This window comes from Rhopalosiphum maidis, chromosome 1 (assembly GCF_003676215.2).
Source record: "Rhopalosiphum maidis isolate BTI-1 chromosome 1, ASM367621v3, whole genome shotgun sequence".
NCBI classification, from domain to species: Eukaryota; Metazoa; Arthropoda; class Insecta; order Hemiptera; family Aphididae; genus Rhopalosiphum; species Rhopalosiphum maidis.
In genome coordinates, this window is record NC_040877.1 from 46,996,976 (window position 1) to 47,016,959 (window position 19,984).

General features: G+C 26.1%; 1 protein-coding gene across 1 annotated transcript; it reads right to left on the bottom strand.

The window, feature by feature from the left end:
* Window positions 1–13,255: 13,255 nt before the first annotated feature.
* Window positions 13,256–15,996, bottom strand: LOC113548298 (mitochondrial fission 1 protein). Its single transcript, XM_026949100.1, has 4 exons — window positions 15,455–15,996; window positions 14,819–15,034; window positions 14,526–14,631; window positions 13,256–13,673 (listed from the first exon to the last, which is right to left on the bottom strand). Exons 1-4 carry the CDS (start codon window positions 15,503–15,505, stop codon window positions 13,576–13,578), a joined length of 471 nt encoding a protein of 156 aa, XP_026804901.1. The 5' UTR covers window positions 15,506–15,996; the 3' UTR covers window positions 13,256–13,575.
* Between the last annotated feature and the right edge of the window lie 3,988 nt (window positions 15,997–19,984).

Consider the following 19,984-nt stretch of genomic DNA (forward strand, 5'->3'; position numbering starts at 1 on the left):
AAGACCTAAAAGTTGGAACGGTTTCTACCAAAGCTAAAAACAACAACAACAAATTCAACACCGAATAAATCAACCATACAAATACACTAGTATCTAATTTAGCCAGTGAATCCATCCCAAATAACCCCAATCGACTAAAAAGACATTGGTGTTGAGCTCACTCTAACTCTAACTTGTATTAATTAACTAAACTAAACTCCTTTTCCTTCAAGTCAGAAGGTTTCCAGTAACCAGCCTCCCTCCTCGCGTTATTTTATAATATTGTTATCTTAAAGCTACCAAATTTACTTATTGTATATAATAATATTACAGATTATAAATAAACTTTTCTTCAGATAATAAAAAAACGCTATTTATTGAGTTTTTAAGATTTTTTTTTGTATTATACTTATGAATTATGATATAAATTGCATTCAATCTCTGTATGCATCGATATTATCCACATGAAAATATTTATTAATGACGGCGCATTAAGTAGGCAATTCAGGGGCATAGTTTAAGGTTTATAACATCTATTATTATCATTTATCATATTATTTTAATAACATTGATTATAAAATACACAACTTACATATTTTGTATTTATAACCAACGACATTATCTACCTACATAATAATTATATTTAATACTTTTGTATAAATAGTAAGAAAATAATTATTATTTGTTTTTTACGATCTATTAAGATTTTGGGATATACGTCAATTCATCGTGGCTAAATTCATCGCGCGTCAAATGATCGCGGTAAATTCATCGCACGTCAATTTATCGTGGTCGCAATTTATCGCACGTCAATGTACAAAATTTACAATTGCAATAGAAAATTTTGAGTTATTCCTTGTAAATAGTCGATGATAAGTCTATTTTCAAAATCATAGCATATTTTCTTCAGACGTTGATACTTTTTTTTTGCTGGTGGACATTCTCCAGCTATATATTGTTCGATTTTTTTTTTTATTCGTGTTTTCCTCTTTTTCAATGCTAATATCAATTTTCATATACTTGGATGACATTGATTTAAAACCGATGTAAAACAATTGTGTCATCCTTCAACAGCATTATTTGTTCTTGGTAAATCTTCAGAAACCAACGAATAGCAGTTCCAAACCGAAATTTTAAAAGTAGGCGATCGCCTTTTTTGTCGCCTGTCAGTACGTTCTATCCAAATATCGTCAAAATAATTAAGAACTGCCGATAGTAGTTCATCATTTTCAATAAGTATTTGATATCGGTATCCAACAATTTTTCATAAGACTCAATAACCTTATTTTCTGGTACATAAGCTAAGCTTGGTAAATTACGAACCTGTAGCGCAAAAGTTACGTCATTTATATATATATATATTTTTTTTTGAGGCCTACAGCTTGAATTTGTCGCCAAATATATTGTGACAAATGAAAGAAACAACCTTTCAGTTTTGCTTCAGGAAATTCAAAACTTATTGCATTCATTTCACCTTTTTCAAAGTCGATCATAATTGTCTTAAGACTTAGATCAGACACAATTGTTTTTAGTGCTTGAAACATACGTTTATAGGTGTTTTCTTTTTTATTTGGCAATAAGATGTTAACAGAGTTCATAAATCATAAAAACGATAACACGCGATAAATTGACACGCGACTTATTTATAACGCAATGAATTGACGTTGCGATAAAATGACCACGGTGAATTGACGCACAATGCATTTAGCCGCGATGAAATAACGTGACACCAGTCTTTTGATAATAATAAAAGTAGTGTACTAAAATAGGAACGTTGGGTGAATCTGAATCTAGATTCTTGATTTTTTTTATTATTATATCTGTAATAAAACAATTATCAAATTGGCATTAAAAAATAAAATAAAAAATTAATGTTACTGTCAAAATGTAATCACCCCTCTTCTGTCTTAGTTAGTCCTCAAATACTCCACTGACCTATAAAAAATTAATTATTATAATAAATCAAACGTTAAATATATACAATACTGTTAGAAATACATCACTGCTGTTTAAAGTTTTAAAATATGTAATATCAAATATGTATTATATATTACAATATTCTATATTTGATTTTCTTTTCAAATTATTTTGTTCTGCGTTAAAACTTAAAATTGCTGCATATTGGAACATTTATTAAGTTCAACATTTATCAACTAATAGCTATAATTATAGAAAATTTTGTGAGTATAATTTAGATAAGTGAATTATGCTAGTATAATACACGGTTAGAGGTTTATTACCCTTTATCCATTAATTAATACATCTACCTGTAAGTATACCACTACAATCTATAGCTGCTTATTTGCGGATGAAATAATCATGAAAATTGATCGGACCTTCAAGCCGAGTGGACTTAATAAGTAGACGATATACTCGTAATACCACAATATGATCCTCCGATAGACAAAAAACATTCCATTATTAGACGTCTGAGAATTATTTTAACTGTATATAAGCCTTGGTTATAAATTTTAATTGGAAGTCTAAAATTTACCAAAACATATATTATCTACCCAATATATACTAAAATATTATCTAAAAGAAAATACCGTGCATTGACTACGCAAAGATACATCGGAAGTATACAATATAATAATATTATTGAATTTATTATTTATTAAAGAAATGCAGTTCAAATATTTACGTCTAAGTTTTTATTATCGACCGATTATTGAACATAATATTAACCTAACCTAAGTATGTACATCGATGAATGTAAGTTTTAATAAAGTTAATATGTTTTGACTTATTATTTCGGGTATAGGGAATCTCAAATCTGCATGATATTTTAGGAACGCAAATAAACGTAGGTTTGCTAAAAAGACACACAGTAAAACAAATAAACTGTAACCTTTTAAACATTTTATATACACGGACGCAGCTCACATACTGATTATCATGTTTAGAATTCATAATGTAGATGCACCGTTGCATCGGTTAAATTATGTAAAATAAGTTGCCTAACTATTAAATCCCTGATATATATCATAAAAACAGCATTGTAACCATAGTAATTTATGTCTACCTATGACGATATTTATGAAACGAACTACTTATCATATAATTATATGTTTCCGTTAAAATGAAATAAAAAAAATATTTATTATTTATGATAACTCGTAAATAATACGTAATTATTATTATACGTTGGCAATTAAAATTACTTTTTAGAAATTATTTTATTATTTACTTAATAAGCAATTATTCAATGCTACAATAAAAAAAAGTAATAATAATTATAATTTGGTCTTATTTGTATTATTTATAAGCGATACAACTACTGAAAAATTAACTGTTGCAACATTCTACTTCTATTCAAATTACTTGTAGAAAACCCCATAACCACAAATGTACCCCATTTATTCGTGATAGTCGTGACTAAGACGGACCAATTTATAATTTAGTGGCTTTAACTTTATAGGTAGATGAACAGGTGTACTCGGACGTTTTTAACTTATTAAGTAAATTTAATATATCATGAGTATTTACCCTAAACAGCGTGCCTATAAAATAATTAAATTATGTACATTCAGTGGGGTATAAACTATAAAGTACACATTTTGTACATTTCAAAGATAAATATCTACATTGGTTACATTCAATTGAACATAATTTAATATCATCGATATTATGGTATGGCACATAAAGGAACTTTGAATATTAGACACTATATAAACACTAACGCTTTTAAGATCCATCATTTACACTAAAACTATATTTTATACATGTATTATAGATTCATAGGCATGCAAAGACTAAAATATTTTAGGTCGAATTTGAAATTACTAGGTAATTCAATATTTAATTGGAAAAGAGCCCTCTAAATTTGTTTTTGAAATATCAACATATTACTATCTAGGTATTTATAAATTTAAAACTTATATGTTTTAAAACAATGTTAATATTGTTTTATTTCAATCGATTAAAATTTTGGAAGTTATGTAAGAAAAATATTTTTATAAAAACATCAATAGAAATATTTAGTATGTTTGATAAAATAATCACTCGGTACCTATATTATTATTAAATTATCAAAATTATAAGTATAAATAATGATGAATACGATGCTAATAATGATAATAAATACATAATAAACATTATAATTAAACTCTAATGGTATATTATAAATTATAATAATAATAAAATAACTATACAAACGTTTGTTTGATTTGGTTTTTGTTTTGTTGATTACCTAGTTGAAACCACGGTCGTTTTAGTTACTTTTTAAGAAATTAATTATTTAAACACGAAAAAACACTAATTTTAGCACCAGTCAATATGAATCATGCAGCTGCCACAAACTGAGACTTAATCTTAATAAATTCAGTCTGTTATTATAAATTATGTAAATACCCAGTACCCACTAAATATGGACAAACTCCGTGTATTGCTATAATTCTCACGCTCATCTATACGATATATACACGTTTATGATTTGTTGTTTGAATTATTATAATATAGAATAAGATGTCCAACAAGGGTACTGTGATTTACATGTTGAAAGTTATAATGTATAGACGTATAGTATATATTATATACAGATTATGCTACGCCACCATTTTAAAGTTTTAAACTAACGTACAAAATTGTAAATCGCAAATATTATTACAAATTTATAATGTAACAATTTGAGTAGATATAGGTGAATTTATGGACACTTAGATACCAAGTATTGGTTCACAATATATTATGATAGTAATAAGCATAGTTATTATAATAATGTTATAACTGCATATAATCATAAGCTTACGCAATATAAGCATATTATGCCTATCACCAATGTAACTATATATACTATTTTATATACCTTTATTTATGTACTTTTTATTTTACAGACTTTTGAATGTTTTGAAATTGTTATCGTCTACGTTGCTTCTTCATATACATACAGTTTGTTATAGTACTTGTAGGTATCACTATAATGACGAGATACGACAAATTTGTGTCACCTGAAATGTTTAGGCATAAATCTGCAAAATGTTGAACCATCGCAGATAAAAACAATTCAAAAAGCATTTCATATTTAAAAAAATAACTATTGGTTTAAAAATAATCTTGTTACTATTCAGCTTATATAGGTGTAAATCACACAAATATATAGTACTTGGTGGGTCAGAAATACACGTATAGGTACATATACGGTTGCCTCACTGCAATATATAATAACATCAGCCATGCTTGCTATGTAATTAATGGTCTATTGCAGTTTCCGGACCCACCCATTTAATTGTGAAAAAAAATGTTAGGGATCACGATACTATACATGTCGTATACACACTACACAGTAAATAGTAAATGCATTAATATTTTTGTATGATAATAATATTTATTATTTACCATGCCGTCCATACCGCATTTTTTCCCTTATAAAATAACTATATAATACTATATATATATTTAATTTTTTTTTTTGCTGTTACACTACTTACACTTAAACTATGATAAATTATGAATACAGAAAGGTCTCTCGTAGAGTGATGTTTGTCCAAATCGAGATATTTTATTAAAAAATCATTACTACGTTTCAAACCAACAGTATTTGTTTGTTTTTCTTTTCTGAACTAGGTAACAAATAAATTATGTGACCTACTACATAAATATAATACATAGACCTAATATACTGAAATATACCTATTTTTATTTTAATCATTTAGTTCCATATTAAGTAAGTATTCGAATGTAGTATTATTACTTATTTAAGTCTTAACGTTTATCCTGCAGGACCAGGTGGCAAGTGTAGACGAGTAGGTTATAATGCATAGTAGGTGAGTGAGTATTTACGAGGACATAATATACACGGTAATAATAGTGCAAGACGTCCTGCTGCAGTATATACGACGTATAATATGGTATTTAGGTATAATGCATAATATATATATATATATATATATACATTATACCTATAGGTTAAACCTACCTACTTACATTGTTCTGTTCTGTTCCGTCGTGTGTCATTGATTATCATATCTGTCCTAACAACTTGTTCGATGCGAGCATATGATCAATTATATTAATTAAGTATAAGTACGATATAGGTATGGGTGGTTTTATTTTTTATTACTATTACTATTATTAAACAGGTTCACGTTATTATTGTATGGACACAAACAATAAAGGCATGACAATTAATGCGATAATCGTATTATGCAAGTTATAGTGATATTACATTGCACGTACAAACGTAATAATAAGAACACAGACTTGTATAATAGTCGTGTATAGATGCCTATATTTACCTGTATATATATTTTGATACGCGCGTCGTGACGAAGAAACCTCCCGATTACATAATATTAATTTAAAAGCACTTTTACAGTTTTACTCGACACAATAATATATCCGACAGTATAGGTATACATTATAAATATTCTATGTTCAAATAATACATAGATACTAGATACCTTATATAAAATATAAATACCAAACGATTATAACTTATAATGGTTTTATGTATAAGCACGTAAGGTATCCGTATTATATCATCATTCATCTGCCACTGGTGACTAGCGTTGAGATCGATGTGATGAATTAATGATCTACGCGAGACGTAAAACATTGTATGATGTTCAATATTATTAATTTATTAGGGCTATATGCCTATATACCTTCATTAATACATGTATACGGCTATACAAGCATAAATAATATAATGTCATATACATATTATATAATTTGGAAAAGAAGTAGTAATGGTCGATCGTGTACAACAATAAGTAGTCACATCAATCTTACTGGTGCTAGGAAGACTTAAATCCCAATACACTTTTTATTCCCTCCTCATTGGCATTTCAACCAAATATTTACAAAAAAAAAAAACACCTTTTTTGTGCATCCAATTTGTTTAATTAGTATACAAATAACTAATAAGTGATCCTTTTATTAAATAATACTAATTATTTCAAAATTTATTAGCATTTTTGAAAATATTTTTCTTTCATAATTTCCAGTCAAACTAAAACGACATTTAAAAAAAAAATTATTTTTTACATATTTGGTGACAACATAATTAGGTATTTCGAAGTAGAGTATTGTTCAGAGTATTTCGATACATAAAAATTGAAATTCCGACGAGTAGTTTATGTTTTATAAGTATTTAGAGCTTATTAGGTGGGTATATAGTAATAATATTTCGCGAGTTTATCCCCGTACCATTCTACTCCACTCGCCATACTTTAAAATACTTATAAAGTTATAACTAAAAGACTGTTCGTTTGAATTTTGATTTTTATGTATTGAAATACTTTGAAAAATATTCTGCTTCGAAATGAGTAATTAAATAATGTATATGTTGTCATTCAAAAAAGTAAATACTTAAAAAAAATATGACCATAAAAATATTAAAAAATAATTTTGTTTAAAACAATGTTCGTTTTACTTCAGCTGGATGTTATGTAAAAATAATATTTATAAAACTTTAATAGATTTTGTAATGATGAGTGTTGTTTGATAAAATAATCACCCTGTATATAGGCAATATAATAAACTTATTTTTTGGATACACTTACGAGCTATGTTTATAGCCTATAGGTTATTCTAGTTATCTCAAAATCTATCGTAGCGAAGCACGACAACATGAAATATGATTATTGATTAGTAAGTTCTTTTTCTTATATGAGAATTAAAACCGTTTTATAAACATTTTAATAAAATGTATAAAAAGAAAGTCAACCATGCCACAAAATAAATTCAGCATTATCATGCATTATCTAGCTATACTAAACATACAAAGAGAATAAGATTAATGATAATGATATTTTAAAAGTATTCTCTTCAACAACACAGGCGGCTACGGTGACCATACGTCCCACTTAAGAGTTAAAAGTTCCACTATCTCCAAAAAACGCAAAAATGTTCCGCTTTAAAAAAAATGGTTATCTGCATTGCATTATTTGCATTATATCAAAAAAAGAACATATATTTTATTATCGCAATATGAAACAATACTGATACGTGTAAACGTCGTATACGTTTTTATATTTATACCTTTTTGATTATTAATAAACATTATTTCACTAATTTAAAATAATTTATTTTATTCTATTCGATATTTTATTGCAGTTATTAATTATTATAGTGATGTAAATTTACACAAAAGTTTTAAAAAAAATTTGTTATTCCTATTAAAATTTACAGGTGTCCCGGCTTTGAGGGAAAAAATTGATTATTAAGTATTAAATGTGCTTACTGTCAGAATAAAAAATATGTACCTGCTTATCAGTTATTTTATTGTTTATATTTAATTTTTGAGTCTTATTTTTTTTTTATGATAATACCTTTCCAGTCAGGGGGACAAACAAGGAAGGGGTCCTTAGAGGACGTTATACCCGCATGTGTTGTTTCTGACATGTACATCATAGCAAATTTGCGTCCAGCGGACACATTTTATGTTAGCTTTAGCCTTTGATACTAGAGTCAATTTACATATTATCAAACTTTAAGGTGAGAACATTATCTAGGACATATCATATATGCTTTTATTGATATTATCATTTTAAAGTGAGTTATAGCAATATACAACATGCAAATTAAAAATATTCATGCATAACTCACTTTAAAATGATAATATCGATAAAAGCATATTGCATATGACATGTCCTAGATAATATTCTCACCTTAAAGTTTGATGATAGGTAAATTGACTCTAATATTAAAGCTAACATCATAAAATGTGTTCTGCTGGACGCAAATTTTCTATGCTGTACATTAGTAAGACAAAAACAACACATACAAAATGCAGGTATAACGTCCTCTTAACTAGCCTATTCAAAACTTGGATTTTCTAGGACTTTTAGCGACAGTAATTACTAAATCTTTGTTCAACCTATGGGTAATGGGTTGTCATAAATGTATGATATACCTACACGAATTCAACCATCAACTACCTATATGGGTGTCAAGTAGTTACAACAGTAAACAACCAATTATTATTTTATTTTTTGTCTGTCAACAACTCAAAAGTATATTCCCTAAAACGTCATCAATTATTTTACATAAAATTATTTCTACAATGATTCTTGATTACTGAAAACTGAACATAACATATTAAACTATACAAAAATTTATTAAATAAATAAAAATGTTAACTACTATAGTTAATTTAATAATTTATTAATTAAACAATATGACTTTATAAAAGCGGTTATGCCAAAGGTGTATACAAAATATTATAATCAATAAACGTTAAATTATAATATATATTCACCATGTATTTGTCAGCTGATGAATGAATTTAATACATTTATGTGTGTTTATTTCTTCTTTTTTTTGTAAAAAAGGTTAACACTTTTTTGACAGATACATAATCTAAACACATATTTATTTATTTATTTATTCATAATAATTATAGTGTTAGTATGTATATAGGTACTTACATAAGTAACATTTATTTTGCATATTTTAAATTTTGAACATATATATATTATTGCTGCTTATTTTATTTTTTTTGTATTTTTTAACACAAATTTTCTATTTACAGATTTTGTTTTACCTATACTGGTTTCATTGCATCAGTGTCACACGTATTTCTAAAACTGTGTATGGCAAGTTTACAATTATACAAACCTAACCACACCGAATTTGTCCCGCACAAAAATTGCTGCAGTGTTCGACGATGCAGCAGAACTGAACGGAACAAAAACCATCGGAACCAGTAATACAACTGTCTCGGTGCTGAAACTGATGATGAAGGCGACAATTACAGTATATTCGACAGTTCGTTCGTCGTTGACACTAAACTAAGCGAGCCGTCGGCCTGTCGGTAGGTAGCTGACACAACCGAAAGTTAGAGGTACTTATACGGCTATACATCACGACAACAAGATAAAGGTATGAATACGAGTATATAAATCATTAGAAAACACATGGACATAATATAAATAATAATAATAATAATGTAATTTTAGTATTTTATACCTGTGCAGAATCACATTGCAGTGTACGAGTATAGAAGTCGTAACTTGTTAGGAAATTTAGATGAAAATATAAATCTTGTAAATCTTTGATGCGATGCATTATGCTGTCGTTGTCGGTAAATATTTTTTCCGAGTGTACCAACTACGACACAAAATAAGGTAATAAAACGTACAAACCAAATATGTATAGTCGGAATAGATATATTGTATGTACATTGTACAAGCATATACAGTTTGTAAATCGACTGTTATAAAATACCTATGTATAGCTTTCTGTTGTAACTCGCTAATTTGTTTCAAGTCTCGCACAGCACCATCTCTTGTATTTTTTAAATTCGATAACTGCATACAGCTGTTTAGCTGTTATTAGTCTGTTACCTATCAGTATAATATTTTATCGATACAGCAGGTGACTGTCGTGTTTGTCACAATGTATATAATATACAGAAGACGTCTTCTACAGAACGCGATCGTGCGATGTCCATACATCTGGAATTCAGGACGGGTGCGGAATGTGGATATAGATTATAGACTTTTGTGGACATATATATAGCTAGATAAATGTAAACATACGTTTACAGTGAACATTCGCAGTCCTCTGTCGTCTGCGCGTGTGGTTAATAACGAGCAATATTATATTGTGTAATTTTGATATGACAGACAAAAAGTCTACCAAAATATTGTTCTATTCGCTCGATATTTAGGCAAGTATACGTTATAACTTGGGCTAAGGACTTCGTGTCTTAAAAAAACTTTAAAATATGCATGTATTTATGCCCTAAAATACCACTAAATTGCTATTAAAATATACATTTAAAATAAAATCATAGTATTGGATAAAATCTTTTTATTTTAATATTTAGATAATATTTGCAAAATTTTCAAAATTATAAATAGTTTATTTTTATTTATTTTCATTGAATCACGCTTGCGGTGTACCGATAAATAATTATGCAAGTGATCGGTGAGAAAAAAACAAAAACTAATTTTAAAATATTTATTTTATATAAATAAAACCATCATACTATAATATCTCACTATATCAGGTCCAAAAAATCTATTTACAATTAAGTTTTTCTTTAACAAATTATAAAACTTACACCTTTACATACATATTTGTCAAACATGCACTTATAAATGAAAAATGGTCAATTATGCAAAACATTCACCTATACATTTTAAATATACACTCTCGTATTGATATTTACTATGAAATAAATTAATATTTTACTTAGGTATGTTTTTAATGATTATTGAAAAACATTCAAACTCCTAGAAGTCCCTAGCCCTAGTATAACCTTCCTGCGAAATTATCAGTGGCGATAAAGATTATTTTTTTTACGGTATTATGTAAAATAAGAAATTTACCAGCCGACCACCACCCATCCACTATCATTGACAAATAATTTAAAATATTTGTTTTTCTTGGTACAATCTCAGATACAAATAGACATATAGTTAGTCCAAAAAAAGATTATCACAACAGGTACATTAAGTACAATGTACCTGGTACATATAAGTAAGTCACCATAAAATTATTTTGGGGAGCAGGTGCCTCCCACCCTTACAATCGGGGATTTGCGTCACTGAATAATCCGCCTTGATTAATCGATTATAAATTATAATCATGGTTTAAGATATATGTTAAACTATATAACAATATGGTCAATATGCATACGTAAACCATGATTATAATAATAATATTAAAGATTGTTAATCACCACGATGACACTAAGAAATAACCTAATATCTCACTTATTGTTGATCACAGACTAATCTATTGTTTTAGATAGGCAACCAAATGTACGGAAATATGTAATTTTCCATACGGAATGACCGTTGGGCGTTGATCGGTAAACGTGTATAACTATATAACCAAGGCTATACATTTTTAGCATTTATATTTACAAAAATGTTGGACCCCCTCGAAATTTTTTTTAGTTACGGCCTTGTGTATAACAGTATAGGAACTTCATGTAGGTAGTTCATGAAGTTAAATAGTAAATTGATATTTTTACCATTTCGTTCATATCAAAATTGTATAATAAATTCCACATTACCAGCACATTTTTTAATTAAATGTAATAATTTATAGGCTATAGTCAAAACCTTTACAGGATTCAGCTTGAATATGTAGGTACCCTGTTCAGGTCTAGAGAAGCATATAGTGGGAACAATCGGGTTTTAAAGATTATTAGTACAATAGGACATTTTCAAATATTAAAATTAATGTCTTAATGATGTATATATAATGTATCATATCTAATTATGTCAATAAACTTTAAATAAATACTAAATACTCGTATACTAGTGTAAATGAATATATTTTATTCAGTAGTCCTTTCAATAATTAAGAAAATATTAACATATAAATAGAATAAATAAATATTCAAATACAATTTGAGTCTAAATAGCTTATTTCATTAAAAATCTGTTCTGACAGACCAGTATTTTTATTTTTTTATAAATACTATAAATAAACAACAACTTAAATATTATTAATAATATTCATATCTTTTGTTAATTATAATTCAAAATTAATAAATATATACAAACAAAAAACATATCTAATTTATTACCTTTACCTATTACCTAGGTAATCTACCAGTCATATAATATGCCATAATCTCATGAGTAATGAATCTCTATAGCGTATGTAATTGTAATAATTATTTTTGTATAATTGTATATAAAATATAACTGTTTATTGTTTAGTACCTATAAAAGATACTGTTAGTTGGCGCGTTTGATGCTTCACGCTTGTAACTGGACATCATTTTATGAGCTCTAGCTTCTAAATTATGTAGAAACCACACTTTCCACTTTTAATATACAAATCAAAAATCAAAAACCATAGATAATATTATTATACGCCTTTATTAAGTTTTCATACCTTAGCTAAATTTTAAAACTCATAAAAGTAAAACAGTTCAGATGATAAAATTGTAAATGTAAATATTCTTATATAATTTAATTTAACTTATTATAACAAAAATTCATTATCATCCTTGTAAAACAAACATCAAAAATTAGATTTTGAACTATTTAGATATTGTGTAAAATACACACATATCACACTATAATATATTTATATGTTTACATACGCTGTATGTAAAAAAATAAATGTTTTGTACTCCAAACTATTCTTAGATAAATAACAAATAATAATTAACATTTACCAAGCATATTATTACTTATTTTCACAACTTTAAATTATTTTGAATTGAGTTATAAATCACAATTTACAGTTATATTATAGAAATAATTAATAACTAAATAGTAAATATGCATCAATACATTAATATTCATAGTATCAACATAATAAAGCTAAAAGGTAATAATGTTTTTATAAACAAATAATATGATTTTTATTTTAATGTAAAAATGTATTTTAAAAACAATTATCATTGTGCATGTCTTTAATACAATTAGAGCATAATATGTAACTGGTTTTTTATTTTTGCATATTTTTATTATTATTATTACTATTATTATCTAAGATGTTTGCTAAATACAATCATGTAATGCATGAGGGTATTAATATGTACATGATATATTTTGTTATATTATATTGAATTATGTTTGGCTTATAAACAGTAATAAATTTTAAGCTTAAATCAATTTAATAGTTTGGAATATATACAGGTATAAAATTGTAATCAATAGATTTAACTAAATGGAATGATTACTTTTTTAAGGTTTTTGCCAATGCAAACCCAATACCAACAACAGCACTAAGGCCTAATGCTAAAGCTCCAGCCACTGCCATTCCTTTGTGTGCATCTGAAAAAGTTTAAAAAATATTGATATATATCACATATACCTTGCGATACCAATTTAGGGAACGCTAAATTTTTTGGCTAGATTATATTGAAATAAATTTAATTTTTTACAAGTTATTGATATGAAAACATACTCAATATAACTTGCATTTTTTTATATGGCTATCAATGTTATTGATACTAAATTCGGATGAACTAAATTATTTTAAGTCATTTTGATTAATTAACCATGGCTCTAAAACCTAAATTGACTTATAAGAATCATTTCAATTTTAATAATTAATACATTTTTATGATTCATTAAAATGCATAAAACAATTTATAATTATTTATAACTGGATACTTTTTGAATATTTTTACATATTTTAAACCATTGAATATGAGTAAAAAAAAATTCATAAAAATATTCAAAAAGTATTCAATAATAATTAATAAATAATTATAAATGGTTTTATTCATTTTAATGAATCGTAAAAATGTATTATTTATTAAAATCGAAATGATTCTTATAAGTCAATTTAGGATTTAGAGTCATAGTTAATAGATCAAAATGACTTAAAAAAATTTAGTTTATCCAAATTTGGCATTAAAAACGGTTAGCCAATTAAAAAAATGCAAATTGTATTGAGTATGTTTTCATATCAATAGATTGCAAAAAATTTAATTTATTCCAATATAATCCGGCCAAAAGATTCAGTGTTTCCTAAATTGGTGAACACACGGTATATAGTATATATTTTCTTAAATTTTTTTACCAAAACTAAAATTTTCCAATAAAAAAAATAAAAATTAGAGAGTAGACAAGACATTAATGATAATGATCAAAACATATTAAATTATTTTCAAAACATACCAGATTCCATTTTCTTTTGAATGGTGACCAACAAGTTCTGTGCTTGCATATTTTCAGGTTGCATATGCAAAAATGCTTTGATAAATTGTAAAGCTGTACTATATTCCTAAAAAAAAGTATAAATTGTTAAACTACCTAAAATTATAATGAAATTACTTATGAAAATATACTAAGCAATAAATTTCATACTCTTAGGAACATTTTAAATAAGTCCTTAAAATATATATTTATATTTTTAATTTTTTTTTTTTTTTTGAGTTCATAAAACACAAAATATCACATTCAATACTCACTTTAATTCTTGAATTTCCTAATGCTAAGTAATAAAGGTAGTTTCGTTTAGAATCTTCATCACTAGCTTCATGTTTGATCAACTGTTCTAATAATATGAGTCCTTTTCTAATATCAGCTGGATAATTGCTTCTCACTAAGCACCAAGCATAATGAAACTTTGCTTCTTGTGTAACAGTTCCTGTAGTGAGTTGATTATGATATTCTCTTTCAAATTTCTAAAAATTTTTAATATTTAAAATGTCAATAAAAATGTTATACCTAATGGAAAACAATTATTTTTCATATAATATTAACAAACAACAATTATTACAATCAAGTATTATGACCTTGAACTTATACTAATATAAAATAGAAAAATAAAGTTTCAGTTTCAAAACATTTTAAGACTATGATAAATGTTATGAATTGTATCATAATATTTGGAACCAAATTCATTGTGACAATACAAGGAGTCGAGGAATAAATTTATAATATCTAAAAGCTAACAGTATGTACAGTCCAAATTTGTAATCCCCATTGTTTTACATTGTCCACTCGGACGGAGGTCCACTGTGAAAGAATCGAAATATTTTGACAGTTGACTGATATTGTAATACAATGGAGAAGACAAGTGGATGAAAAATATAACGACTTACCTTTAAATCTTCCATGGTGACCACATCACTTAAAACGTCTTCAACATCCATTTTTCCAAAAGTTTTCAAAAATTAAATTTGCTAACTTCTAAAATAAATTCAAAAAAGTTAAAAACTTTCAACTTTTAGGCGAACAAAAGGGCGACGGCAAACAACAGAATCACGGAACAAAGATAACTAAGCGAACTGATAGACCTTTGACGACGAATTAATCCGATTCCGACGAAATATCAGTTGATAGTCGGGTACATGTATGACGTATTATCTGACTCAATGTTTGTAGTTGTATTATTATAATATTATAGTTCGATAAGGTATATTTACGCATACAATAATCAATGTTAAAATGTTCTAGTTATTAGCTAGTAATTTTTAGTGAGAACTCAAAATTCAAAGGACACCTTACACTCAAAACCATTGGATTATTATTTATTAATAATATAAGTAATTATCAAAATTAAAAAACAATGTATCCATAAGGACCCGACTGTATATACGTATTGTTGACATACGAGTTCTCAGTTACGAGTGATACAACTATAGAAGTAATAAGTATCGAAATATTCTACAATATTCACTATACAATAGTACACAACTCCACAACTATTACCACCACACTACCGCCACATAATAATTCAGCAGCTGATTGCGTTGTTATCAACACTGTCACTGTAATCACTTATGATGTTACGAAACATGATAAATTTATACATAATGATATAACACGATGTAGAGACTAGAGATGTCTTCTCTACATTGTTATGTATTATATTATACATATTATTATATAATACATTAATAAATATTATACAATATACGTTTTCTTTAAATAACTGTGAATAGTCTGCTCATTAATCATAGACATAATACCTATCAAAGTGTATTTATAAAATAATACACCTTGGATAATATAAATGATTTATATTTTTTATACCAATTATTTACCTATGCCATCTTTGCGTGTAGAGTAATAACCATGTATAATATGTTCATGATAATAACTATAAGCTAATAACATTGTTACAACTACAGGGTACAGACAAAGATAAGAATATTATAATGAGTATAAAATAGATGTTATAATATATTAACATAAAAATTAATAAATATAGACAAGTGGGTAGGTACCGCTCTGCTAACATTTAATGTTGAGTAGAACTATTATTGAGTAAATCACTACAATGGATTTTATTAAATTTGTTTGTTTTTCCTGATTATAAAGATAAATAAGTACTTGGAATTTTTAATTTTGACTTCTTTAAAGTACAAACTAGATTCAATTAACTATCCGAAATCAACCACAAAGTGAAAAGATAAGCATTTTATCAACTCTACTTATATCATGTACACAAATATAAATAAAACACACATCATTGTAAAATCAATACACTCAGAATCTAAAATACAACATTGTCAAGATTAATGATTATCTAAAAGGCTAAAAATTATGACAATTGATATTTCAATAATTAATCTATTTATATAAAAGCGAATATATATCTTTTTAACCTTTATGTATTCATACAATCATACATTACTTATCCGATCCCTATAAAACTTTAGTTAATTATTGAGTCCACTCCCGCGAAGGTTTCTAGCATATTACATCCTATCCTACGTAAATAGTGATAATGCATTTGTAAAAAAAAAATTTCATTAATATTAAACCATCAAATTACCCGAGTTTTAAAAATAATTAAACAGAAAAATAACCAGCGGGACTCGAGTACACAATAGACTTTATTTAATCAATAATAGTTATTAATTTATTACACTTATATTATACTGCTTATAACATACATAACTATTTAAGTAATAGTATAATACTTAATATAGGTAGATAGTAATTACTTCATTACTTATGAGTTGTAACTTTTTAAGTGTTATTACTTATTACATTGTACCACGTAAAATGACACAATTTCAAATATTAAAATTTGATAGGAACTAATAGAGTTAGAGTCTCCTAAATTACCTAAATAGTAAATACCTATGTATAGATATGTACATAAAATAAATTTTCATTTTAACAAATACCTTTTTAAGTATTCTGTTATTCTGTATGTTTACACACTCCTCTTTAGACTGTATTATACACAAATATATTAATAAAATACGTCTTGAAATCAGAGGTTATAAAGGTTTATAAACTATAGTTTTAATTAATATAAAATAAATAATAATATAATAAAAAAAGTATTATAACCTCTGACTTCTATACTAACACTATTATAATATTATTAGTACTTATAGGCAATAAATTAGAAAAATAATATTATAATGTTATGAGTTATTTTAACCTCTACAGATTACAGAACATATTCTAGCTATATATAGGTTTAAGAGCCAAGAGGTAAGCGAATGGTTATCCATTACTTATAAAAGTATAAATGTTAAATACCTAATTAAAAAAATATTAACAAATACAAACGTACGTATATTACTATAATGTCTGCAAGTTGAAATACTTTACTTGTAACTTATATACAGCATGTCCTTATTACATGTTCCGCAACAACTTTGAGTCACTACGTTTAATTTTAAATTGAAATGCTGTTTGAACTTTGAATTGATAGCTAAGTATCAATTATTATATATTTGTCTATTTTTTATGAAAAATTTTTATATGTAGTAAGTAGTACCAAAATAAACATTTTTAGTATTAAGAATACCAAATCAAAATATGTGTTATTCACTGTCGGTCAGTAATTTACAAATACACCTAAGTAATTTGTAAAATAATATTATTATATGATAGTTTTCTACTACTACTCGTATAATATAGTTATAAATTATAATATTAATTATGTAAATATTAGTAGATAATAGTATGTTACATTAACTTTTGGATTCTTAGTGGAGAGAATGAGAGATGAATTTATTGATTTTACAATGGTATGTGTTCTTTTTATGTATACGTCGTATACTCGATAAATTATAAAATAGTCAATAAAATACTTAGATTTTAAACATTGAGGGTAGTTTTATTTTTATATATCATAATTGAATCTATTTTATACTTTAGAAAGGTCAAAATTAAAATTTCCCAGTACCTACTTTTTTTTATAATCGGAAAAAACAAAAATTAAATTAATAGGACAACGGTAATTTTTACGAAAATGGATAACTATATAGATACTTAATATTTTCGATTTTCATCAAATGTTTATAATATTATTTTATATTTACGATAAACTTTTTAAAATATTTAGACTATTTTTGAGCTTTTTATATGCAATAGGCATGAGATATTTCGATTTTTTTTATAAATATCGACTAAAAATTATTCGATGGATATAGAAATGTTTCAAAATGTTAAACACAACTCATCATAAGTTGTTAATTTAATACTTCCCGATGAGAGGCCTACGCCAAGCAATAGTGTAATTGGTATTTGGTAAATAACTTACACATTAATAAGGACTTATTATTAATTTACACAAAAAAAAAGTACCAATGGTTTTCAACTATTAAGTAGATTAATAGAACGTTTCCAAACTACTGGTAATTTTGGCATGTTGCTGAAAATAAAAAACCAGGAAGATCCATAAGAAGATCCAAAAACGTTTCAAATGAGTATAGTAAAATTAATGTTTTGGCTAGTGAAATAGCACAGCTTAAACTTTCATTGCGAAGTCGTGCTGAAGACTAGCATTATAGTCATATGACAATAAAAAAGTACTAAAAAACCATGATTATCGTCCTTATAAGTATAAGAAAATGATTGTACATACGAATTTCGACCTGATAGTTAGAAATTAGTTTTAAACTTTTGTCATTGGTCTCAAGAAATGTAAATCAACATGTACATTTTGCTAAAAATATATTGTAATTTTTAAAATAGAAGTTTGTTTTGATTATTCAAAATTCAACCGATTTCAAAATTGTTTTTTCTTCTCCATATTACAAATAAATAACTGCAAAATGGCTCTTTTCGAATTTTAAGTGGTTTTTATCTTTTTTTATTTTAGACTTTAGACCACTGTAAACGGTAGGTAGCCTATTAATCATATATTACATCGAAAAAACTGTACTACAATATCTGTATTATATTTTGAACTACAGCTACTGACTTTCCAATTAATTTATACATACTGTATAAAGACAATTATTTTTTATAGACATTTTAAATTCAAATTTGGACGAAATTATATATTTAAACGATAAATAACGATGTTAATTATTTTATTATACTTAAAGACTATTTTAAATTGTTATTGTTAAATACATAATAATATAATATAGGTAATACCTATGTATATTAGCCTATAATCATATTTCCAACATACTGTATTTTGTATTTTCGTTACATATATTATATTATTAATATGACAGATTGAAAAAAAATAGCAACTTTAATAATGATTCTTAATTTACAAAATCTAAAATATATAACATTTGTTTTAAGACATTTTAGCAATTTTATTTTATTCATGGACAATAATATATTTATATGCATTGTTTTGTGTATACACTTACCTACTGTTCTGTGCTATCATGTATGATCGTGTTCTACCTTCTACAATGGTC